This window comes from Dermacentor andersoni, chromosome 6 (assembly GCF_023375885.2).
Source record: "Dermacentor andersoni chromosome 6, qqDerAnde1_hic_scaffold, whole genome shotgun sequence".
In the NCBI taxonomy this organism is placed as follows: domain Eukaryota; kingdom Metazoa; phylum Arthropoda; class Arachnida; order Ixodida; family Ixodidae; genus Dermacentor; species Dermacentor andersoni.
In genome coordinates this window covers 111,779,643-111,806,832 of record NC_092819.1, presented here as the reverse complement: position 1 = coordinate 111,806,832, position 27,190 = coordinate 111,779,643, and the positions used below count along the sequence as shown (strand labels likewise).

Here is a 27,190-nt window from a genome sequence, read left to right as displayed (position 1 = left end):
CCCCAGCAAGTGAAATGCATGCGTCCCACTGTTTCTATAGATCCTAGATAACATGAGTGAAGCCATCTTTCACCACATTCTTAAAATTCACCTTTAATGTTTTAATAACACCTTTTATCATTCTTGTTCCATGTCGAAGAAGTGTCGTTTTTGAGCGTTTCCCGAAGCAATGCAACAATCCCCTAAGCCATCCTGCCGTCAAGATACAATTCTCTCCAACCACATAGATGGTGTTGGTTTCTTGCTCATAGTTGCTTGCATTGTCATGGCTAATACGGAATGGGATTACTTTGGTAAGCTGCATAGAAACAATCCACACAAATTGATTTCTCCAAGTACAGGCATAGTGTTTGATCATCATGCTTAAACATTCAACAATTTTGTCATGTGAGGGTGAAGCAAAAGTACATGCTCTCATACTCCATGATTCTGTTGCCTGAGTTTCAGCCACTTGGCCTTCTTCATTGCCTGCAGCCTCAAGCAGCCAGCTCGAGGAGTTCCAGAAGGAGGCAAGCTCGCTGGAGCTGCCAGAGGAGCACTCGCCTCGAATCTGAGTGTGGGCAGTGGCTCTAGATGGCAGCCATCCGCGACTTCTTCAAGAAGCGAAAGGCCGAGGTCAAGTTCAAGCAGGCAGGCCCTGGCAGACGACTCAATGCAGACGACACCCCGTCGGTGCGGTCCCCCCCACAACTGCAACAGTCACAGCAGCGCGGAGCTCCGTCGGAAGGAGCACAGCGGGCCGCCGCGGCTGCACTTGCACGCTGCGAGCAACAGCATGCCAAGATGCATCCCAATTGGTCTGTGCAACTTTCCTCTCGAGTTCTATGAGCAGCAAGTGTTTTAGAAAATAGGCAGCATGAGAACAGCAAAGCATGTGCCATATGCTGTCGATCATCTAGTCTGCACAGTTAATACAGAGCAGGGGAGAAAACAGTGCTAAACCACAGGGTGAAGAGAACAACACAGACCACAGTGCTGTGGTCTGTGTCCTTCTTTTCGTCCTGTATTTTAGTGCTGTTTTCTTCTTGTAATCATGAACCAACCAGCCCAAATGCGTACCCTTCTGCAAGACGAAGCACTTTGTACTCTTTTTTATGTGTGTGTGAATATAATTAATTTGATGGTATGTGCTATGGTGGCTGACCAGATGGAAGTTCGCTGAGCACAAAGTTAATAGTTTGACTCCCGGCCGTGGAAGCTGCATTTCTATGGTGGTAGCATCCAAAAGGGATCACATATTGAACTTAGAGTTTGTATTCAAGAACTCCATGTGTTCAAAATGAATGTAAGGCATTCTCCTGGGACATTTCTCATGTCTACCATGTTTCTTTGGCATGTTAAAATGAGTCTATCAATCAGTTACATTATGTGACGTCACAGTCTGCCTGTTCAGGCAAAAGAAAGAATGCAAATATAGTTTACTCAGGATGACCCAAAACTTCAAATGAATAATTTAGAATTTTCAGCTGGGCTGCTTTGCTTTCATTGCACTTTGGAGCCACTTGACTAAAACAAGGCATTTGTTTCTTAAATTTTCTGGCTTTCAGGGCCAAGGAAAGTTGCCAAAGATGGCCACTGAGTGTACAGGGATAAGACATGAACAACTCAAATATAACCATTTACTCACTCACTCACTCACTCACAAATATACTGCTTATTACAAGACCAAGCAGGTATCAAATACAATAAACGAACCATGACATATATAGACAGAAAAAAAATCTATGTAGCCAGAAGTGAACGCAAACAATATATTAACTTTCGTTCTCGAAGAATATATACAGAAATTAAGCTTGTCTGTAAAAGAACTGCTTGAAAACATAATGATAATAAGGTAGAACAGATGCATCATCATATTTAGAGGGCGTATACAGCACATTCAAATGCGGTGATCATATCGTACAAGAGAATGCTTGCAGGCAAAGCATTCCACTCCTCCTTGGCATGCAGGCTGTTATGTATGTTGATGGCTTGCAAGTATTCATTGCTTGCCAGGTCACGCAATCATAGCTATGATTTCCCAGCTGTTGATCTCCTAGGACTCTCTCTCTTTCCTCCATCACAGAACTCTGCTGCATAGAGTGTGGTATTAAAGATCATGTGGATCCCCCGCCTCGAGAGCATCAGTGTTATGTGAAGCATTGATCTGTTTCAGTGTAAGCACCGTCTGTGTTACTGCACTGCACCTGTGGTTGCTTTTCATTACTGCATGGCCAGAAGGTATTTCGCAACACAGTACCACAGAGTCGCTCCTTTCATTGCATTGTTAGACAGTTATGAACCATTCTAATTTGAAGGTCACCTGTGCCCCATTAAATGGCATTAACCACTTGTCATTTATGCCTCACCAACACAGCTGCTGTGGAAGGAAGGCAAGTGCTACTGCGAAGTACCTAGCAGTAAAATGGGTACAAGTGGGCTCCTGGCCCAGTTTTTGGCAACTACGAGATGCCACGTGGGAAATTGCTGCCATAAGACAGACCCAAACCTCCCTTTTTTTAATGAACAATGCTTTTGGTTGGCCGACATGTTTCGTAGCCCAAGGCTGTAGTGAACGCTTGGACTGGTTGTGCATTCAACTTGACAGCAGCTTGCCATGGTGTGCACCGGTGCAAAACTGCCGTCTCAGCCACGCGCATAGTGATACCACTTTTGCAGTTGCAGTCGTTCGAAATCCACGAAGGGGCCAGTGGGGTTAACAGAGCCTCTCCCAAGCGAGCACCCCTGAAGAAAGCCGGGCACCTGGCCAGAGGGCGCTTGTGCCCAATTTGTATTTCGGTGGGTGTCCGGCCGTGGGTTTTGAATGAAGCACTTTCCGCAGTCGAAACGGCTGCCCTAACCACTTGACAATGGCTGTGGTTCTAACCTGAATGGCACCAAACGGAATGAATACACAAAGCTGTCATCTTGTTTGGTGCTGTCTAAATCGGAATGTTATCAGGTGTACATTCCTCCACCTTTTTCTTTTTGCTGGAGACCATTTTTCACCATATTATATAATTTATCAAGTTATCTCTCAGCACAAGACATGCCTACTGTATCTGAAATTTCTTTAATGTTGTCAATAATATAGCAGAAGAGCTTTTTCAAATTAGATGGCGTGCACAACGTAAATACTGTTGTACATCCTTGAATGTATACAAGCATGAATGATTACTTTGGGATCTACAGAGGGATATGTATAAATGGCACACGTGCTTGGTGCGTGGCATTAGATCAGAAACCCTCAACTGTGCTCATTGTTATCATTGTGGTTTCATTGTTACTTGTCTTTCTTGACACAGTCACCCAATGAAGAGTAGAATTTTTAACTCATACTTTCGGCAGTGTTTTTTTCTTCACCGTCACTAACTGCGTGACATGGTGTTCAACCAAGAAGCTGACAAACACTGTTGAATTGTTGTGTAGTTTAAATAAAAGAAGGCAGGTCATGGGCTGATGTTAGGCTTCTCTTCCAACATTTCATGACATCTCAGGTCTGTAGCGGCCATCAAATCACAGGCTAAGAAGGAACTTGAACAGCAGCTGGCCGCAGAAGAGGTGACGAAACAGCAGCTGGCTGCAGAGGAATTGAGTCGCAAACGGAAGTCTACCTCGGTAAGCCTTTTTCATGTTCATTCTCATGTGTAAATTGCCCCAAGTATGGTAACACCTTGTTAACTTGACTCTTGTTAGTTTGCAGGATTGGATAATTTGAATTTGCCATATTGTCCTAGCAGACTTATGCATTACTCGGCAGCCTCGAGCACTTGTTAAGGCTTAATTATTTAGCCACGTGCTAACCAGTTCAGACAAGCCCTCAGATTGGGGCAAGTGTGGAGGACCACAGATTTGTGACATAGAAGCAGTGCATGCCCCACTGCAATGTAGTGGTGGGATGCACGTCGCCACTGTCAGCAGTTGGAGAGAAATGGTGGGAGCCACAAGAACCACATCATAACTCTCTCATTTTGTTTTTTTTAAGGCATGACTTTGTTGTGTAGTAGGAAAGGTTTTGATTAGCGGGGTGTGAATACCAACATTGTAGATTTTGAATCAAATACCAAATATAGTCAGGAAATGAAAACTGAATATCAACTTGAATACGAGGTATCAGATAACTTATGACAAAGTATATTGCTTACAAATTTCGGGTAAGAAAACGCACTGCTGCACATGCTTGAGTCTCCTAGCACTATTGCATAACAAAAACATAGCAAGCTATCACTAACCTAAGTGCACAGAAATCAACATAATGACATGTGTACTTCTTTATCAGGCAACCACGTTTCACCGCCTAACAAATGTTATCGCACTGCGTAGGACGCGCCTGCATGTATAGGAAGTTTCTGTAATGTTATCGATGGTTCCATCCACTGTCTGTGACCGAACCTTGTGTAGTCTGATTGCATGTATGAGCAACACAAATAATGTAGAACTTTGTGGAAGACACGCGGGTTCCAGCGATTACTCTGGAAAATTCGACGACTGATGTATAAAAGCTGACACACTTGACCCGCTAATCAGATTTTCGATGATCGCCGACTGTGTGTTCGCCACTGTCGCCGTTCTTTGAGTATAGCGTGTATTTTTTAGTGCACAAGTTCGCCCAATAAAAGTTCGTCTTTCACAGTATTGCTACTGTGTTCTTTATACGTCTCTACCATGTCACAATATACAGTAAGGTCTACTCTTATTAAAGAGAATTCCAAATTAGTATGCCAGCACTGATTACAGCTCAGTTCTGGTATATGAAAGTCTGAAAAACAGTGTCAAACCAAAACTTTCTTTGTTCCGGTTTTCGTTTTGATTCACAGAAAACTGTTCAGTTCCAGTTCAACTACAGAGAAAAAAAAAAAAAACTGTTCGAACTGGTTTGAACCAGTTCAAGTTCATTTGCATAACCAAAGAATATTGCTGGAAAACAGCACAAATTTATTTTGCACAAGAACTTACAAACGTACTTACAGACGAACTTACAGACGTACTGCACGTACTTACAGAATAATTAAGCAGATCCGAGAGCAATGCTGCAATCTATGTTATAACTAAGCTATCTATTAGATAGCTTAATTTTAAATTGGTTAATCAGTTAATTAGTTCATTTAGATTTGTTAGGTCAGTTATTACTTATGTTCAATAGTGAGTTTAGTTAATTAACTAGCTAGTTTAGTAAACTTACTTCCTTATTTCTTATACAATTTTGTTCAGAGAATTAGTAGGCTTTACACTTCGACGTGACCCGGCGCGCGCGGTGGCTGCACTGCGTCACACCAGGTCGGCTACGCCAACGTTACTAGACTAGGTTCAGTTTTCAAACTCCCGTGACTGCGTGGACCCACCACCGATCCTCACATCTCGTGGCGCTGCTGTTGCACTTTGCTCGGTCAGCACGGCGCGGACGGGGCGACGAAGCACTGTCCGTTGTTTATCTGTTTTGGCATGTTGTATACATGCGTGTTTTGCTGCAGTCTCTGTGCATTTCTGCGGCACTCTTGTGCATTTTAAATGCCGTGTGCGTTTTGAAGTGTTTATGGGCCATATCATCCGATTTTATTTGGTGACGCGAGTGCATATTTATGCTCCGTTCCTGCAGCGATAACCTACTTTGAATGTGCAAGTCTGCTCGCAAGGGAGCAAAGCTCACGTAGGTTTCAACATTGCACTTGTGAATGCGGTGCTCTGATGAAAGAAATAGTGCTAGCGTCATTTTTCTTTTTTTTCGGCCCGAAATGAAGTGCTGAGAGTGTGTATGTGCCATGTGTCCCAGCTAACTTCAGCCAGAGTTTTAAAATATGCTAATGCCGCGTAGCTGGTCACAACCAAGGTAATGTTGTTGCCATAGCTTGGAGATATTCAAATTATTTTAAATCCGCCTAGTTAGGTAATGCGTAGTTAATTCATTATATATATATATATATATATATATATATATAGAACTTGAGTGGTGCTACAAGGTAAACAGAACAAGTATTTAATTTCAACAGTTTCGATCGGTGGACCGATCTTCATCAGGGTTTACATCGGGGTTTTTTTTTGTAAACCCTGATGAAGATCAGTCCACCGATTGAAACTGTTGAAATTAAATACTTGTTCTGTTTACCTTGTAGCACCACTCAAGTTCTTTACGCTTGAAAAGTAGCCTGAAGAATTACTCTTTGCCTACTATATACATATATATAATTATTAATTGTTCAATTAATTGTTAGTGAATTACTTAATTTAATAATTAGTTAATTATTTCACCTAGTTAGGTAATTTATTGCCACCACCAAAGGTTGAGGCTTCAACTCTCACCAACGACCGTGGGTTCGAGTGCCCTAATTAACTATATGTTAACTAACTTCGCCTTAATTACCACGAAAGTAAGTGGGTTCGATTCCTACCAATGCTCGTGGGTTAAAGTGTCGTAATGAACTCAATCGTAATTAAACCTGCACCTTAATTACCTCTACCTTGATTAACTTTGCCTTAATGAACAGCAAAGGTCATGTGTTGGACTCCCACTAAAGGTCGTGGGTTCGAGCGCCTTAACTATATCTTACAAACTGGGCATTAATTAACATCGCGCTAATTGACACCAACGGTCGTGGGTTTGAGTGCCTTTTCTCTATTTTCATTAACTGTGCCTTAATTAACTTCGCCTAATTCACTCTGCCTTAATCCACGTTGCCTTAACTGGCATCGTTAACTGCCTCGATTGGTTCGCTTGGGCTCCCGTGAATTTTTTGGACCATCGTGTGGTCGCGCTAACATCGCCTCATGAGTCATACCATGCGTTTGGATTAATAATTAATTAGTACTAAGCAGCAACAGCTGATTACAACTACTAATCAGCTACTTACAGCTACTTATCAGCAACAGCTGATTAATAGAGCGCAGTGGACGGCTGGGCTGCTGCGGCCCTGGACTAAGGAATCCACAGCGCACTCTGGGGCAGTGCAGCAGAATTTTCACAGCTACGTAAAATTTTTTAATCACTCTCCTAAACGCTAGTCTATACAAACATTTAAAGACGCATCGGTGAAAGCACTTGCTGAGTACGTAAGCTACGAAGCCGGAGGACCTGAGCCCCTTCGCAAATGCAGAGCTGCGCCCACGTAGAGCTACCTGCGGTGCTCCCACCCTCTGGCGGCAAACCAAGACACGGGGGCACCCACAATGTATAGCGCCTATGGAGAGTTTGTCAACTGAACCTAGTCTAGTAACGTTGGGCTACGCCGCGTCAGGCGTAAATTCGTCCCCCTACAGTACAACCTATGGTACAATGCCATGCCCCTGCCGCAGCTGGAGTAGCGCATGCGCAGAACACCGCGCCGCTCCGTGGCACCTGTCGTGGAACATAGAAACAAATCTTTTGCGCACTTTCTCTGTCGGTAGCGATTGCGACCGTGGACCGGACTGTTGCTCGGCGATGGCACGGATGCAGACATATTCCGCAATTCGCGAATTCGGCGTCCGATCCGACGTGCGGGGCGGCATGCGGCATACGACGATTCGGGGCACACGGTGCGTGCATCCGAAAGATCGAGCAGCGCGTAAGCTCTGCCCAGATACAGCCCCCCAGCTTGACTTTATATCCACTTCGAGAAACACAATACAAACAACTCTACACAACACTGCTTCGCTTTACGCGAATACTGTCAATAAAATTATGCCCCTGCGAGTGACGGAACACTTCACAACGGCGCGTTGTCTACTGACAGCTCCCAGGGCCGGTAGGCCTAGCTAGACGGACGCTGCGGCCGACGGCGCTGCCGATCCAACGCGAGCTCGTCAAAGAGCGCTTATTTTTGCCAAAACAATTAACACTGTACACTTAGGTCGCCCGTAATTAAATACAATTGGTTTACTCGACGCAGTCGTTGCGATGGGCAAACGTGCAAGCGAAGCGAGCAGCCTCGCTCAGACGGTCGGTGTGTGCTGTCTGCTCGCAAAATGCCCTTGCGTTGCGGCTCCCGATGTCGCCAGTAGCTTGGTGCTAGTGTACTAGGCGCTGCTTTGCATAACAGGCACACGTTCGAGATAATTTTACTGAACTGGTAACTATTTCGTGTCAGAAACGAACTGCAGCAGGCAAGGAAAAAAAAAAAAACTCTGCAGGAAACCGGCCAGCCCGCGCTGCCTCCATGGAGGGAACATCAGAGAATGTCACATGCCAGCCACGCTGTCATTGGCTGCGGCCAAACGACTGTACGGTTGTCGGACGATGAAAACCTGCCCGGTTTGTCGCATGCCGGACGTCCGATCCGGCGCTTCGCCACGGCAAAACACCTCAATTCCGGCGCATCGGACGCCGGATCGGACACCGAATCGGACCGTGTGTCGCGTCGTCTGTGTCGCAAGAGGAACAGGTCTCTCTACATAACACAGACACGTAGACGCTGCCACTCGTTTTCATCGCTTTAATAGCTTTCAGTTCACGAGTATAGCGGTCCCTCAGCTGCTTCCATAGTTTCAGGCACTCTTCGACTGAAACAGGGAAAACAAGACAAACAAACAGGCGCTGACTGCATAGCATATACGGAGACGTATACACGCACGTGCGTAGCATTTACGCTCCTGTTGAGAGGCCTGAGTACATGCGTATCTGCTCCCGCGCGTTGTTTTCCCGCTCCGCATCCCAGTAGTCCATTCTTTTGGTGTCGTAGACACAAGGGTGTTGCTGGATGACGTCCAGAAACCTTTCGATTTTGGAGCCACACAGGTCGGGCGCGCTTTCTTGCGAAGAGGCCATCTCGTTCTGGCTCAGCCTGCCGAGTAGCGAGTCTCTACCTCGACGAGAGAGGGCGCTGGGCGCCAACTTGCTCGGTGCGGTCGGTGCGAAATGCAGTCGGTTGCATTCGGTGCCGGACGACGTCCAAGCGCGCTGAATGCCGCCGGACTGTACAGGGTCGTATTTTCGCCAACGTAACGTTGCCATGACGAGCGCGCGCGCGCCTTACTTCAGAGTGTATTGCCCCCTTTAGTATAGTTGGTACCCTTGTAACTTGACTAACATGCAGGAACACAACAAATGTTGGCCATTGTCGATATCGCAAAGCATGCTGTCACTACACGGAGAGAGATGTACTGTATAAAACTGAAATGCAAGCAACTAAAAGCAGCAACGCAGGCCTTTTATGTGTAACTGTGTAAAAATGCAACGTGAAATTGCTCTGCTGCAGGTTTCTCACGATGGAGTTGTCCCAATTGTACCTTTTGAATTAGGAATTCGGTCGCTGTTACAAATGCAAATGGACCTAGAAATGAAACTAGCCGTTTTAGTTCTTTTGAAATTGTTTGCGCTTAGACTTTTGAACACTGTGCAAAAACAACGCAACGTCTTGTGTGTCGTTCTGACAATGACCACACGCCAGTAATGGCAGTCGTCCCTTGCGCAAAAGCATGCTTACTCGCAACACCTGTGGTGTCCTTCAGGCATCTGCTCAGATGCCCTTCTACTTGCAGCAGTGGCGCAGTGCGTCCACTGCGGGTGCTATGTGAAGCTCCGTTACACGGGAGTTTCATGATCAGATGAAAAGTATTGAAGTGCCCTGGTAATGATGAGGACAGGCAGCAGGATGCGATCTATACACGATTGCTTCATTGGCTCGCTTTGAAACAGTTGGTTGTCTGTTCTTGCTTTTCTTCGCTTGGTCATGCATCGTGGGTGAGTAAAGATGTAATATGCGTGAATGGAAACATTTTATGAAGATTTTACTTTGAGAATGCGCTATTTGCGTAGCCATATCCACGTTTTAGACGAAGCCTCTTACAACACCAGCCAACACGAGCCTCGCAGACACATATACCGTCATTCCCATGACTGCACGGTGCCCCCTTAAGAAACTCCCATAGACGGTGGCGCCAGATTACCCTCTAGGTGTTATAGTGAGAAACTCTATGGGGAATTCGAAGCATCAAGGCCTAATGACAGCACAATATGACTGTTACAGCTGCTAGCAGATTGGCATGTGACAGTGATGGTTTGAGGCTGCGATATAACCAAGTGGCAGTGCCAGTGACTTCAAGTAATGCCATTATGGACCTGCGATCAAGGTAGAATGTCCGAAAAAACAGACGAGCAGGGGTTTCAGCATCTGACATTTTGGACGTCCTTATACATTGGCTCTATGAGGTACGTGGCGGTGCCCCGCAAAGGCATCTCAGTTGTCAGGCATGTCCAAAAAGTCAGTCCCTGACTGTATTTACACTTGATGCAGCATAGTTGAGCCATAAATGCAGGCAATGCGTGGATGAAAAGCTCCAGAAAAGAATGAAAAACCATTATTTTTCCTTCAGTTCTTGCTCTGCAGGGAAAAAAAGTTGTAACGTTCCAATTCAGTTACAGTTCGACCAGATGTAACATTTTACTTCCGATTTTCAGTGTTCAGTTCAGGTCAGGTTTGAAGCCCTGCTGAAAATATTCTTTTTCTCCTCTGAAACTAAACAATTAGTGACGTTTGTTGCACGGAATACCAATGAAGTTCTCATTTTAATAACGGGCCTGTGTTTTTTGGCAGTCCCTTATTGCATAGAAAGTTTTGCTTCCCAGTTTTCCTCCAAAATACAGAAGGGATTTCTCATTTTTACAGCAGTTAAGTTTTTCTAAAGTCAATCTGGGTGACAGACGAACATGTGGACTGTGCATCACATTACTTAATCACAGCTCTGCGCTTTAGCCATTGTCGATGCTGGCCCGGTCAACTGCGGTCAGCATTGATGGTAAAGAGCAAGTGCCTTTTTAGTGTCAGATTTGGCGTAATTTGCCTCTTATCAAAGATTACATAGGGAAAGCAACAGTAATTTTAAGCCTCACTCCCTCCTCATCCATCAGTCTTCGGCGCAATTAAATGTATGAAGCCAGGTGATCGGCACACTAGTCATGTGACACTTTCACGCCCTCTGTGTAAATCCAAAGTTATAGTCTTGGTTGCTCAAAGCTCCTGAAAGAAAATAAATGTGTGTATATGAATGGTGTTGGGAAGAAGAGGCCTCCATAAGCCTGTTTCACATGCAGGCGATTTTGGGCCAGTAACGGCGTGGCACCCGTCGCGTGAGCAAGCCTCCTTTCCCAATACCACTTTTCCAAGCGGCATGCGCCGTTGTAATCACGATCAAAACATTTGGAAAAATTTGCGAGTGGTGAGAATGGCAACTAATGGCGGAGCGCCTTGAGCATTGACGTCAAGATCACATGGCAGGGGTGTGGCCGAAGCGCGGGCGGTGCGGGGAGCTGGGGAACTCACCCACTCGAGCAGACGGTTCTAGGAGGTGACGCTCGCTGCCAGTTGGCAATGTCTTGTAGGTTCTTCAACGAGCCGTTCATCACTCAACTTGTGCAGTGTCCACTTGTTTAGGATGCTAAAATGAAGGATTTTTGCAACAAAGATAAGATGAGGGTTCTTTGGGAAGAAATTACGGACTGAAGCTGAGGGTACTTGTCGCAAGTGGCACATATTTCCATAAATGTCGCCGTCGCTCAAATCGGCCATGTCCTTTGGTGCCTCACAATTGCCGCTTGTTTCCATGTGTTGTTTTCGAGTTCCATTCTCTGGAGATAAATTGCCCGCATGTGCTGTTTTCTTTTTCTTGCCCCTTTTTTTCCCCATATGGGTCCGGACAGACTGGACGAAACAGTAGTCGATACATTTTATTTGCAGCGCATGTAGGTTTTTTCTCTTCTTTACAACTCCGAGCCAGCATGTTCGTAGTTTTGTTTGGTCTTGTTTCTTCAGTTAAAAGATCATGTACCCCGAGCTCTACAAGGGCCGCCACCTTTCTACACGAATGCCTAGAGGTGAAAAGAGACGCGAGCTCCTTTGAAAGCCATCCATAGGCCTCTTGCATCAGGGTGGCCGAGATGGCGCCCAAACGCCATGCAGCATTCGAAAACAAGAGCCGTTGGCAGACGTGCGCATGCTTCAAGCCCAGATCGCAAAAATGTGAACCAACCCACTCATTTGCTTCCATGTAGCTAATTCTGTGTGCGTGTAGGTACTTAGCAAAACTTTTAAGCTGTCGCCTATAAAGAGCCAAAAGCGACTTAAATGTGAATAAAAATGTTGTATTAACCATTCGATAGACAGTGTATTTATTTTTTGCAAGGTTTACAAGCACAAAAGTGGGGCACCAACTTAATACGCTCGTCAAACCAGCAGCTCAAGCGCGCCAAAACATGGAATTGTGGAGCAAGGCGCAGCTCTTGAGGAACGCCGGTACCTGCTGCTCACGGGCGCTTTCTGCAAGCGAAACTGTGCATCACAGCGGCACGCGCCATGCCAAAACGGAGCATGTGAAACGAAGCTGCGTCTGTGTGCCGAGGTGCCACTCAGCCGCCACGACCACCGCCGCGCCCTCGCTTCCATGTGAAACAGGCTCTATGACGTATCACAAAGATGGCAGCTACCCGTGAACAGCTAGCAGACATATTCTCCGACAATCTTTTTCGGCGATACTATCATTTTAACAAGACGCAGTACACGTTGCTTTGTATGATTCAAGGGGTTTTGCTCAGCCCACCAATCATGGCACACTGAAAGTGATATCTCCAAAAGTGACTGTCCAAGAATGTGTCCCCAACTTTGTTTTGCTTGACATTCCAACATCACTTACCAGCCTGTTTTTATTGCAGTTTCTCGTCGCTGCCTTAGAACACTATGCAGTAGAAAAACTATGCATACCACTTGGGCTCCACCAGCTTGGTTCGCATCAGCGTCTCGTGCAGCAACAATTCACTCACTGCTTCGCATTACACAGATGTCAACTACAACGAGGTTCAGCTTCGTGCTCTGTTCACTTGTTTGCCTTGTTTTTCAGTTACCTTCCCTATTTATTCTAGATATCCTCAAGTTTCTTATATACCAATCAGCTGTGTTGGCTCAGTGGCTAATGGCATTACTAAAATGCTACTGAACAGGTTTGAACATTAGCACAGTGGCCATGGATATCTGGCCACAATGGCTACCTTCCAATGCTGTTGGAATGCAGTAATGTCATGGAATACATTTTGAGTGCACGTTAAACAACAAGTGCAGGTGGTCAAATTTAATCTGAGCTTGCTAAAGCTGATCTCTGGGGCTACTGTGTTGCTTCGGAACATTAAGCCTAACCAATCAATCAGTATTTTAAGTTATTAGACATCGTTCTACAGGGCCGTGTAAATGAAGCCTAATCCAATATTTCAAATGCAATCGAACCTTGATGTAACAAATTATTGAACATAATGAATTAAATACTATAAAATTGGTTGGTCATGCTTTATTTTGATGGCGTAATCTCCTGCTATAACAAAAACCAAACCTGCATGGGCAACACGGTGTCAGTTATAGCGAACAATATTTTCGCTTGCATGTGGCTCGCATTATGTGTTCTGGCACCAAAATGTTGAGTACATTTGCGAACAGATTTTTCAGATGCCCGATTTTCTAGACTAGACCTGTTCAATTCAGACTTCCCCGTGGCACCGCCATCAACTCCTTGAACCAATGTATAACGGCGATTGAAATTTAAAACTCCACATGGTATCTTGGTAAATTTTTCCGACGTGATTTGTGCATGTGATGCTGCAAACATGGCGGCCATGAACAAAGTTGCACCATCTCGACTTGGCACCAAACCGCAACATTGGTTGCCAACAAATTCGTGCTGGTTAGGCCTAGCAGCCTTGGCAAGTACGGCTAAGAAAAAAAATTTGTGACCATCATTGGAGTAGCTAAGCCATCGCAAGAAAAGCTCACTGTTAATGTTTGTATCATTTTACCTTATCGATAATAGAATGTGAAGTTGCACGTACGGGTTAGACTGACAACCTTAATAGATTGGTTCAGGTCAACAAACGGCTCTCTCCGTGTCCTAAAAACCAGTTTTCAGGTGTACTCAGCAAGGGCGACATGAAATGGCGCATTATAGACGTGACCATGCATTTTGACTAGTGGCTCGGTTTGGTTGGAGTGCAGCTGACAAGCCAATGTGTCGCTCGTGTGATCATACCGGTTATCTAGCAACGGTGCATTAGCAACAGTGCAAAGCACATGTACATAACTTAATGTTGTTCCTGTGCCACATGCTGACATGGCAAACCACTGACTGGCCATCAAAATCTAGATGCTCGAGGACTCGTCGGAGCCATGACATTTGCATTTCTTTAGCACAGATCTGACTGAATTTTTTCTAGTGTATGTGCTTATACTGAATGTTAACAAAGATATTTTTGTGAGTTTCTTATAGTTGTTTTCCATTAATTTGATCCTGACGAGACTGACGACACTGGTTGAATGAAACAAAAGGCAAACAGGGCAGAAAGTGCCGAAAAATGCTGTCGACTCACCTGGCAGAGTTTGCCTTTATAGGGCCCCTCACCAGGTGTGGCCTTTTTGAACTGACAAGCGCAGAGCATACAATGCGCGCCAACGATCGTGTTTGCAAATAATTGCATCACTACGCCCCACTGAAAGGGCTGAAATTTCAATCTCAGGTACTCAGGCCTGCAGTGTGATGTTGCTCGTGGTGACACTTGACTTCAAGAATTATTCAAGGCGCCATCTGTTATTTGTGTGATCTGTTGCTTGAATTGACGAATGGAAGTGTCGAGAAATAATAGGACGCGAACGGAATGTCTGTGTTTTCTTTTTTTTTTACTTTTGCACCGAAGCAAGAGAGATGTACTTCCGCTTCATCTACTTGTTCTCACGGTTGTGCAGTCATTTGTGCAGGTACCGAAACTATGCCATTTTCTACTGTGTTCCAGCATGTGATCATGCTCTGTGATCCACTTGTTCTGCCTCAGTATTCATGTAGCACTGAATTATACCATAAATCGTGTGTCCTTGTGCACAGTGCGCAAAATCGTGCGCTGCGCGAAACCAGACAATCGCAACAGCTCGTGTGCAGCGCCGCAGAAAAAGAGGGAAAAAAAAGTGAGGAGAAAAAAAATTGAAGGCTGGGTTTGTGACGTATGCGTCACGCAATCCTCGAGGTCCGGTATGGGAGAACGCAGGGAAGGAATTTCGCTTGCGGAGGCTAGATGAGGCGAGTAAACAGTTTCTCGCTATGCAGTGGAGCTCGCTTCCTGAAATCATGGGTTCATGGCACTGAAATATTTCTATCTCGGCTATTAATGAGCCGTACTGAAAAATTTTTGCGGCAGAACGCTCCCTAGAGGACACGTAACAACTTTACGCATATAACCAAAATTTGCTATGGGGCCTAGTGAGGGGCCCTTTAAATTTAGCTTTGCCGCATGCAGAGGTGTTGTGTCGTGAAGCATAACAAATGTTCAGGGGGAGGGTCGCTTTTACGGAACAGAGGACGTGTTTTTTAATTTGCACGCGCACATGAGCCGAGCTGTCTCATAAGTTTACCGGCAGGCCTCCAAAGTCTTTATACTTCCCCTCGACTTTTTTAGCTTTATCTTACCTCTTTTCTTTTCCCTTGCTTTCCCAGAGCACGCATGATTTTTCTCTGCTTTACGGTACACGGATCGTGCGCGCGAGTATAAATAAAGAACGCGTGCTAGGCTCCGTTAATGATCCAGGGTGTCTACCAACCGGGAAAACCGGGAATTCTCAGGGATCTTGAGTAGTCTGGAAAAACTCAGAGCAAACTCAGGGAATTTGTGCCTCTATCAGGGAAAATTAGCTGTAATGTTATTGAGTGGGTCGAAAGTCGAGGTAATGCTGGCTCGAGTAACAGACAAGAATCGTAATGAATCGCCCTTGACGCCCTGTCGTCGGCTGGAGGAGTTGCCAGTGTACAGTCAACGACCGACTTTCCAGATTCCCGATAATTTGGACGGCTTCTCGGCACCATCAAGTACTCCATAGAGTCAATGTATTTCGGACGCAAGAACTCTTCGCCGTCCGATTTTCCGGACGTGTTGCCGTGACCGGAGTTCCGAAACAGCATTAATCAAAGCCATCACGGCTGCCATTTTGATTACCTCGCCACCTCGAACCGGCGCTCTCGCACGCAGATCCGCTGGCAGCCGTAACCACCACTGCGGCAATACTAGGCCTAGCTGCTTCCACGTTCGCTGTGAAGCTTCTTGCCGTTGGGTGCCGTGTTTTTTATTGAAAGAATTCGCTGCTGTAAGCAATGGCACGGACTCCGCCTTTGTGGTCCTCGCGATTGGCTTAGAAGCTTGGAAAGCACGGTGCGTTACATAATGCTGGTTCCCGAAAGTCAGCTTCGCATCCATACAGACATGTTACTTGGTGAAGCATACGCAAAAGTATTGCAGTGAAGCATAACAAGCGCGGGAAGGGGCTATTGCCACGGGACACGGTATGTATTCCTTAATTATACCCGCGTGCAGCCGGTATTTCCTGTCACTGCACGAGCACCGATATGCCTAATACGTGTACCGAGAGGCCTTCAGAGCGTTTTCGAATGTGCCTGAGGCGGTTTGAGCGCTTAAGGGCAGTATATGACATGCATTTATTTTTTCTAACTGGCCGATCTTTCGGACGTTCTCGCGGATCCTAGGGAGTTAGAAACATCGGACGTGGATTGTGCAACTGACCAAGAAGATGCTTCAAATGGCCTGTAGAGCGAACGAGTGGTGGAAGGAGGACAAGAACAGAAAGGACCTACGCATTGAGGAATGAACAGGAAAGGGAGCGTGCTGCCGCCGTTTTGAAGGAGCTTGAGCTCAAAAAACAGTGTTGGCTGATGCCGAGATGCAGGTGTCCCTCATCCAAACCAAAATAAACTCTTTAAAGCAGTGAAACACAACACTGAGGAGTCGTGCACGGGCTGAGAGTATGTCAGGACTGTTGAGGTTGACACGCCAGCTGTTGAGAGAGAATCTCAATTGTGACAAACTTCGGGCCTCATACCACTGAGCTTGCTATCAGTTGATAAAAATAGCACGTATTCGAAAATATTTGCTTCTGTATGCATCTCCTTTTCATTCATATTTGAGATTGTCCGATTCGATTTGCAATTTCTTTCGAATTTTTGCTGCGCCTTTTACTAACCCCTCCCTTCTATTCTCTTTTTGAGTAACATAAACACTACTTCTTATGGCGTTTTTCACTGGTCGATCTGGAGCGGCCGCCGAAATCCTCGAGCGAGCGCTCGGGTTTCACAAATCCGAATCGGCCAGCGGAGCGCAAAAACGCTCTGCGGTGGATCACACAGGAAGTCTACGTACACGTCGCACGAACCGGTTCCGAAAACCATGCCAGACTTCCGTTCTGTACGTTTCCACGGCAACCAAACTCGCCGTCCCCCGTGTGTAATTTGACCGTGGCAGTCGCATAGTCCGTCATTTTCATGTCGCGCCCGCAAGGATTGTGCATGGACAACGTGCATAGAAGGCTTCGTACAGCAGCTGCGCCACTTCGTAATCGCTGTCGTCCGAGCTCTCATCGCTAAACGCGAGCGCTGCAGCAGCACCGAACGCAGCCATTTTGCGAAGCAACACAATGTTGTGCGTACCAACCGGGTACCGATTTCGCTTGAAGACTGAAGTGACGCGAGCTATTTCCGCCCGAATCCGCGCCTCGGCGGCGGAGCAAGTGAGAGCGATCCGGCGCGGAGCGAGTTGATCCGAAACGACCAGTGGAACGCGCGAACCCGCTCCAGATCGACCAGTGAAATTCGGATTCGTTGCCGCGGAGCAAAAAATCCTGCTCCGAATCGACCAGTGAAAAACGCCATTAGTATTCAAATTGGATTAAGTCGTTTTTTTATAATTTTTTTCATGTGCTTACTAGAGAGTGACAGCATTGGGCGATATGGTTTCAGCCCGTCTTGACATAAAACATAGTTCTGCATCACGCAGGGAATTTCGCAAAGGCACTCAGGGAAAACCTGGAAAACTCAAGGAATTCGGAGATGTCAATTGGTAGACACTCTGTGATCTCATATAGGAAACACGTATGACCCGCCGTGGTTGCTTAGCGGCTACGGTACTGGGCGGATAAGCACAAGGTGGCGGGATCGAATCCCGGCCATGGCGGCCGCATTTCGATGGGGGCGAAATGCGAAAACATCTGTGCACTTAGAATTACGTGCACGTTAAAGTACCCCAGGTGGTCCAAATATCCGGAGTCCCCCGCTACAGCGTGACTCATAATTTATTAGCGAGACGCATGGCGGGCGAAACGAGAGCTCGAATCGCCACAGAAATGTCAGAAATAGGTCTGAATGATTGGCAGTATGCTTATTTGGCGTCTAGACGCGCACACTGTGACCGGAGACGGCGCCTGCGCGCCTGTGTATTTAAGAAACGCATACTATGTCCCGCGACGGTGGCCCCTTTCTATTCTCGGCATGCTTCACCGCATAACACGGCTATATTGCGGCGAAGCTGTCTAGTTAAGTTCTGATTATTCGGCCGAAGGCGAATTTTCTGATTGAAATGATGGAAGGTCGAGCCAATAATTACGTATGGGCGCTGGCCGGGACTTTCGGTTGGCATCGAATTAATTGGAAAATCGAGTTAACCGGAGTCGAATTAATGTAACTCTACCGTAACAAGATTCAACTGTAGACTTGATTAATAGCCAGCTTTCTCAAACTAAGATTCTATATTCACAGTGGTCTTTGAGAGAGTTTGATGTCATTGGGCACTTACGCAAAACATAAAACATGATTGTCGTTGAACTTGCAGCCTTCACTGCCACCTTGCTGAACTTTGTGTCAACAACCTTGTTCCTGGGACACTGATTTTGGCAGTTGATCATATATAATTGTAATTTAAAGTGCTGAAAATTAATTTTTCTTCCTGCACAAGCAGCCAGGCAAGCTACAATGTGGTAAACTTATGATGTTCCTGTTGTATTTGCATGAGGTTGTAGTTGCCTCGATGGGCCTACTGGAACGTGGGGCCTATGGAGTAAGCCAACGGTTGAGGGCACAGAGTGCCACAGAAAAAGAGAGTACTTCCTTCAACGGGGACCAAATGTAGATGGAGTTTATTCAATTGAGGGGAAAGGGAATACAGGGGTACGCTTACAAAGTTGGGCATAGCATGGTGCCAGTGGTACAAACATCTGAAACCGAAACTGAGAATGCAACAGTTCCTAAAGCTCTTTTACTCTAAAGCACAAAAAAAACTTCATTGTGGCAGCTACATTTTTAGCCCCTGTTTTGCATGTTATGGTCTGGGTTTGACATGTTTTTCTTTTTCTGATCTCGACTTAGCCTAGACAAAAGTGCCATTGCAGGAGTCCCCGTGTGACATTAGCAGGCCTAGAAATCTGATGGTCAAAATTTTGGCAACCACAGTCCCATGTGCTTTGCTTGCAGGCTGTGCTTGAGTCAGGGCCGCAGGCTGGTGACAATGCTGTCGTGTTTGGCCACCCACTTCTGGGGCCCGAGCTACGGCTGCCGTACGAGGAGCTCCGGTTGCGTATTCGCCAATTCCTCTATGAGCAGATGTCCGAAGAGCCGGGACTCACCTCCTGCCTTCTCATCCACACCTGCAATTCACCACAGTCCAAGGTGCGTGTGGACTGAAGTAGCATAAAGTTTACAGATAGGACAAAGAAGGCTGACACATAGCTGACTCACAAGCGAAACCTTTATTTGAGGCACAAGAAGTATATATATACGTTGGGCACATGTAGATGAAAAAATGCATACGGCTACCAGTTGGGTCTACGTAGAATCTATACACTTTTTCTGCACCGCCTCTTGCATAAAATAATTTGTTTTCTTGCCTCAATGTTGGAGAAATGCTCATACAAAGAGGTTTAAAGAGTCCTGTTTGTTAATCTTGATTAGGTCGATGCTGGTGTGGAGACGCTGTGCAAGTACCTCAACAACATAGCAGACAACCCGACGGAAGAGAAGTATCGCCGCATTCGCCTCAACAACCGGATATTCCAGGAGCGTGTGCTGCCACTGGAGGGTGCCCTCGAGTTTCTTCAGGTTGGCTATGTTTTCGTGTTGAGGCACATAGTGCATGTTTATGTATTTACTTTTTATTTATGTGTAATATCAGCCATATCCAAGAAACTCGAACACAAATATAGGGGGCAGAAAAGTACAGCTCTTGTACAGGAATATACAGCATCTATAAAATACTTCTTCATAAAAGTAATTCTTCACATAAGTTCAGAAACTTGCCAAATGTTGCTTCTATGTAACCAGCTGTCATTGCTAGACGATCATTTATGTAGTGATAATTTGCTTTGACAGAATGGCAAAGTTCTTCAAAGAGGCCCTGAACCACTTTTTAGTGAAGCGGAGAAATGAATTCGAAGTTAAAATATGTTATTTCAAAAGCACATTTCTTATTGCAAAACCCAGTGTCTTGTGTCCAGTACCATGCTGGATTATGGGCCCAGTGTCACGCCATGGATGCTGGAGTGCTGGACAGGCATGGCTTACTGGGAGGCGCTGGGCGCTGGTGCGAAAAGCAGCTCTAGAGCATGAAATACACGGTGCCTGGCTACTGTATATATTTTTTTGAATACAGAAAGCAACAGAGAGCATTTTAGTGCAATGAAGAAAAAAAGAGTAAAAATAAAAAATGTTACCGCCAGAATTCCATCGTCTGACCAACGGATCTCAAGCCCGGTACTTTACCACTACCACAACGGTACTTTACCACAACAGCACATAGCAAGTTGTGAATAATTTGCCATATCAAGACCCAGGCACAGATTTAGTTTCGCACAGACAAGTCTCGTAGTAACATGGTAGATGCACTATCACTCCACACCTAAAACTTACGCCTGTATTGGAAAGGAAAAGTTGTTGTCCGTATTCAATAGTATGCATGGAAGTGCCACAACACTAATTTTCTTTTGTGATCGGTATTTTAACTTCGAAAAATGTCGTAAATGAACCGCCGATCCAGGATGCTGTATAGGCCGTTTCTTGTTCTTCACGCAAGGAATATGCAACATTTTTCTTGGATCAGTGATGCGTTTCAATCGACATGTCTATCTAGTCACATATCTTCACCAGAGAAGTGTAGGCTGACCCGCCGTGGTTGCTTAGTGGCTATGCTGTTGGGCTGCTAAGCACGAAGTCTCAGGATCAAATCCTGGCCATGGAAACTGCATTTTGATGAGGGCGAAATGTGAAAATACCCGTGTACTTAGATTTAGGTGCACGTTAAAGAACCCCAGGTGGTTCAAATTTCCGGAGTCCCCCACTGTGGCGCGCCTCATAATCGGGTTGTGGTTCTGGCATGTAAAATCCCATGATTAAATTTTTTTAGATATTGTGGGGATGCGCGACTCTCGCGCGTCCCCTGATATGTTGGTTTTCCCGCATGGCTCGCATGGCCTGGCACCCGCGGCAGTCGGAGTGGTTTGAGGCGCAGTACGAGAGATGGCGCGAGTGTTGCGCTGCCAACGCCGCCGACAGGCAGGGGTTACTTGGGCGCCGGAGGACAAGGCGCCCAAGGGGTCGGGGTCTTTGGGCGTCGGGACAGCAAGCAGTACAGATGTGCCGTGCCGCGCGTGCGCCGACCCATGCTTCTGCGAGACCGTCTCGTGTGGCCGCCTTCGAGCGCGCCACCGTTCGCGTGACCATACGTGCGAACGACCAGGCATTGGGATCCAGCATGGGGTGAACATATTCGCTCGTTATCCGGTCGCGGTGAGTCGGACTTCTAGATCTGTCGCGCGCCCGTCGGCATTCTTTGCGGATAGCAACTCGGCTAGCAGGCATTGATCTATGAAAGGTGTAATAAATGCCCCTGTGATTGTTCGCACTACAGTGTTGTCATTCCTTTGTCCCAAGAGCATAGGTGAGAGAACCCCTCAATTTAGAAGCATAGGCTAGAGCTGGCAACCTTCGGTGACAGCACATATGCGTGTGTTTATAGTGCGTCACATCGGCACTCATCTCTTCTTGTGCTGGCACTGTAGAAAGAAAGATGGTTTACTTAAGAACACCAATGCGAAAGCTGAAATATAGAGTGATTTATCCTTGTTAGAATTGTTGATTCCTGAGCCCAGATGGGTCGATATCATGTAGACGGACTCAGCGGGTACCCTAGGCCTTAGCTTCAGGTGGAAGAGAACGATCTTAATGTGGGTACTGGGCAAATGCTAAAATATGTGTATTTGAGCCTCGGAACGTTTTATCCATTATGTTTTTAAAAAAGTACACTAAGGAAAGTGGAAGTGCACGGATCACCTCAGCAATAATATCACAGCAATAGTCGGTGCGATAATATCAATCAGCGGCAGGCTGAGGGTCCCTTTGAACACGTCTGAACGTCTTCTAGGTTTCGTGTTGACTTCACAACACTGTGACAGTGGTGACAACTCTCAGGCATCCTTTGCATACAAGCTATAAAAGAATGAGGCGTTATCTGTGTTTGCATAAGTTTGTTCTAGAGTGGACTATATTTTCGAACCAGCACAGCACAAACACGACCAGCGCAGTTTCTAGTACGAGCCAGCGAACTGCAGTGAGAACCAGCGTGTGTACAGCACAAACCAGTGCGCCTTAGCATCATGGCAGTGGGACCAGCGTTTCGTCCAGTGTGACCCGGCTGTTACCCTGCGTTCTTATCGGTGTTCCAGTGATTCCCAGCGAGGGCCAGCATCCCCAGTACAATCCAGTGTCAAAAAACGTGCTGGTTTCACACTGGAAGGCACTGGTTTTTGCAATAGGGTTGCCACATCAGCTAATTCAATGCATTCAGCAGAAGCAGAGTTACTGGCAATAAAACACACCCTTCACGGTGCTTCCATTCCTTCTTCAATGCCTTGCACTGCAGGTTGTGCCCACAATACTTCACCTACTGAGCGTCATGGTGTGAGAGCAGTTCAAGTTTGAATTTAGATGTTAACGTAGATGCCACTACTTCCGGTTTTTGTACCTACGACGCACCATGTGTAATCCAAATGCAGTTGCGTTTAGCTAGCCGCTGTGCGCTTAGCCAGTGGACTCATCACAGCACCCCATGGCGACCGCAGTATCTACGCTACACAGCAGACTGTAGCTGCATGCAGCTGTAGTCCGTACTATACGTAGCATTTTCTTTGTGCATGACAGGGCTTGAGCGCGTTCTCGTGCTCATATGCTCAAGTCTGGCCGAGCTTTGTGGCTGGCTTGACCAACGGATAGTAACCACACCCAACTTGCGCATTTTGAAGCGCTATCAATAGCTTAATACAAAACGGAGTCTGCCAAGGCATCTAGCAAGAAGAAGCCACGAGTGAGTATGCTATGTCAAGTGTGCATGTTGTCTGACCTTAAGCTTCACTTGGTTCAAGGCTAGCTGAGCATTCAAAGCTAGCTGAAATTAGTAGGACTCGACGGCTAGGACACCGATAAGCAGGGTGGCAAGTTTAATTTCTGCATGGGCAGCCGCGGCCCAGCGTGAGCAGACGATACTCAACATCTTCCTGAAGTACATAGTTATAATATAAATTTGAAAGCAGATTTTCATTTACTGCACAGCCTGTTTATTAAACTTCATCAATATACACGTAACAGTAAGAGGAAGCACGCTGATCCAAACACCCTTCTTGATTGATGTCAGCGCTTGGCCAATAGCAGCCACGTACGGGAATTTACTATATTACAAAATAAAGCGTCCAGAAAAAAGTGAGGAGCAGGCTTCTGTTGAAAATACAGCATTTGAGAAAAAGGTGACCTCGCACTCCGCTTACGAGCTTTACGTGCCATGTACGAGTGCAAAATTTGGCTCGGATGTTTGAGATGTTCACAGCAGTACATGTTATCCACGGACTGTGTTTTCACCAAGCCCGAGGGATGGTTCAGGATTCGGTCAAATCTTGTCATGTTTTGCTCAAATTGTGAGCTGTTAAAATATAAATATATAATCATAATTTACACTACATACTTATTACATTTCTCATTTATCCTCTGCCATAGAATCTGTTGATACACAAACTAAGTTAGAAAACAAATCCTTAAAAAATGGATACATTGCCAAAATATCTTTCGGACTCCGAAAATTTGGACTTGGTAGATATTCAGGACTAATAAATGCACAGTCAGGGCTCCCATAGAGGTAATGCATTTGAGCGACTAATTTTTCAGATGAATTTAGGCCCTAAAGTTTGATTTTCCTGGACTAAATCACTTGTTCCGAGCCATGCTACCTGATCTTAGAGGCCACCATGTTGGATATTTCACAGGCTTGGCTTTTAGTGATCTGCTTTATAGCCTCCAAGATTGCAAGGTGCACACTCTTCTCCAAGCAAGTGTGTCTCAGAGACATGACATGTTTGGCAGTGTTTGTGCCACTTTGCATCTGTGTGCTCGGTGCCGCATACTGCACCTTCGCAAGAACCAAGTGGTGCGAATAAATGTAGCTTGTTTCTTTTATCTCCATGGCGATCTCCGTTTGCAGAGATCGCCATCACGGTGATGCTCTTGGTTACTGTGTACAGAGACCACGGAAACGATGACACTCTTGCACAAATCCAAGCCAATCTGATCGCCTCCAAGCGTAGTACGAGGCAGGGCATTATTGGATGTTTTTTAAGCCACTCTAAGCCTAATAAAGTATGGGAGAGGCCTTTGCCCTGCAGTGGGCATAACCAGGTGATGATGATGATGATTATGAAGCCTAATGAATTTAATTTTTTTTTTTTTTACTGCATGAATTTTTCGGACTGTCCGATTTTTTCAGACTAGTTTTCAGTGCCCATGAGGTCCGTAAAATCTGTCAGTGATTGAATTTGAGCAGTTGATGGCAGTGCTAGTTTGTGATCTTGTAGGAGGTTTTCTTCTTCTGTTGCTTCAACCAGTAATAGTTAATGTGCAAAAAATGTAAGCTGCCTAGGTGTCTTCTGGGGCAGTTTCATTGTGCAGCACTCATGTGCTGGAAATGTTATTGACGTTTGAGGCTTGACATGCTAATTTACGCATGTGATGAAACTCGTTGAAATATTTGAAATTTTAGTGTTGTTTTGCTGCTGTCGTAACACTGAAGTATCTCAATAAAAAGTTCGAACTGAAAGAATTGCTGTCTTGAAAGGTAACATTTGCTGTTAATGTCCTTGCAGGCAGCTGGCTTTGAGCGGCGACACGACGAGGAGTCGGTGTCGTCTGAGGAGTGGCTCGAGTTCCCTTTGGATGGAGACATTGAGCAGCTGCGCATCTTGGCCGACGCACTGTGCTGTGCCAAGCCCGTAAAGCCCGTTCTGGACCGGTCGCTACGCGTGCTGCTTCCCCATGAGGCAGCACAGCAGCTGGTGCTGCCAGACTCCTTCTTCAACCTCAGCCCTGATGAGGTGCTGCGCGAGCAGGAAGCCAGGTGGGTGGGAGGTGTAACTGCCACTTGCATTGCACCTCGCAAAAGGCGAGCCCCCAAAGATCTCGTGAGCCGTCCAGTGTGTTGCACTCCAGCTTCTGCAGAGGATGTCCACCACTTGTCATGGTTCTTCCTGAGAACAAGGGCTACTTGAGAGAGGCTTCTGAGAACTTCCAAGCTACTAACTGATCAGACAGTTACAGCACTGGTCTGCGGGCGATAATTTCGTTTAGTCGTTACTGGAACTTCTAAACAGCATAGACTGCTTATAGCATAACTCACCGGAGTCCCGAATATCTTCACTATAACGAAAACATTTTTCCAAGGCTGTACTCGTGAAAAACATGTATAGATCAAGCAGCCTGGCATATCTGAGAATTGAGGCACGCAACTTGGGTGTTTGCATACATTTAAGTTGACAAACATTGAAAGGTTGATGCCTGAGTACCCGCAGTCTTCAATTAAAGCAGACAAAGTGACACAGGAGAAAAGAAAGACGCGCGCGCACACACACACACACACACACAGACTGACAAGATTCGCGGACAAAATTTTCGGACCTGCTCGATTATTAAAAAATTCTGCACCACTGCCACCAGCTCCGCAGAAATAATGTAGAACGGCGATTGAAATTACAGCTGCCATACTGAACCGCATGCGTGTGATGTTGAACATGTGTCAATCGTGAACAAAGCTGGCTCCATTCAAGTGTTGCCCTTGCCATCTCTGGCCTAGCTCTTACGTTGTCAAGGTGGTTCCTCCGTTTTCCATGTTCCATACCACCATTCCGATGCTCGGTACCAAAACGTAACTTTGGTTGTCAATTGCTGATGAGGCGTGCTGGTTAGGCTTAGCCGGCGGTGGTGTCAGGTGACATGCCACTGTGGAAAGCTCGCCCTTGATACGTTCGTACTCGTAGACAATTACATGGAGATTGAGCATGCCATTACGGACATGGGCTGAACTGACAACGGCACGTGTGAAGTGTAGCTTGGTTTTTTGGTTGATCAGCTGCAGCAACTACTGCAAATGCATAACAAGTTTGTATGTGTGCATACTGGTAGGAACAGCAGTAGTTCATATGTGGACATAAAGCCTAAAAGCTTCGAACTAAATTTGCAGATGACTGCTTAAACTGACAGCAGTCAAGGTCGCACATGCAGTATCTGCACTTGACGACAGCGCGCATTGTGATGGGCGCACATTAACTAAAGAGCAAAAGAACGACTGTGTGCACATGTTCGGTCGAAAGGGCAATCAAAAACATGGCAATTGGCCACTGATCAGCGGCTGAGCGAAGGCTTCTTGTCGCCTAGGCAACCCCCGTCCAGCCACATTGTTTTTTACGTTTGTTCGCTCCTTGTCTTGTGGTCTGCCTCTGCATCGCCCTTATTGTTCTCCCCTCCCATTATCCAGTGCACCTTGTTGAGAAGCACACTCGCTACTATGCTTGTGTGAGTGATTTTCCTGTGGCAGCTGCATTACAACCGGTATTTCATCTTGTGCTATAAGTGGTATGCATATACACAAATTTTGATGGGAGGGTAAATGGGAGCCGGGAAAGGCTGCGTTCTGGCTGATTCGGCACTAAATGAGGGCTATGCTATAAGTGGTCTAAGCTGTGTAAGGAGGGTACCCAAGCCAGAGAAAAAAACAACTCAAATGGGCACCAGCATTTCGAGGTGACACAAGGGCTATGACATACACTGTAGTGGAGCTCTCTGAATCAATTTGCAACGTAGAGTGCAATGCACAGTGGGCAAAAGCACCACTGAAAATGCACCGCATAGCAAAAGAAGGATAGAGTGAAAAGAAACAACAGCAGACTTGTGCGGCCTTGCAGAATCGCAGCGCAATTCACAGTAAAGCTGCTTTTTTCTTGCACTTTCATTAAAAATTGCAGTTGCCTAAAATTAAACCACGCACTTTAACACATTGCCCGCACATGACTTTCTGTTTGAAACCTTGCCTGCATGTAATGCCTTCGAGTAGTTGCTTACATTTTTTTACAAAGACTAGTTG

The 27,190-nt window shown here is 46.0% G+C and overlaps 1 protein-coding gene across 2 annotated transcripts in view; it reads left to right on the top strand.

The window, feature by feature from the left end:
- Nucleotides 1–27,190, top strand: part of Gint3 (GDI interacting protein 3) — a 50,589-nt gene that overhangs the window by 3,341 nt on the left and 20,058 nt on the right. For both annotated transcript variants that reach the window (XM_050171006.3, XM_050171007.3), the window contains exons 2-6: nucleotides 475–797; nucleotides 3,477–3,597; nucleotides 19,219–19,413; nucleotides 19,696–19,842; nucleotides 24,921–25,171. In XM_050171006.3, coding sequence (XP_050026963.1) covers nucleotides 574–797; nucleotides 3,477–3,597; nucleotides 19,219–19,413; nucleotides 19,696–19,842; nucleotides 24,921–25,171 — 938 coding nt within the window. In that variant the 5' untranslated portion in view covers nucleotides 475–573. The remainder of the gene's footprint in view (nucleotides 1–474; nucleotides 798–3,476; nucleotides 3,598–19,218; nucleotides 19,414–19,695; nucleotides 19,843–24,920; nucleotides 25,172–27,190) is intronic.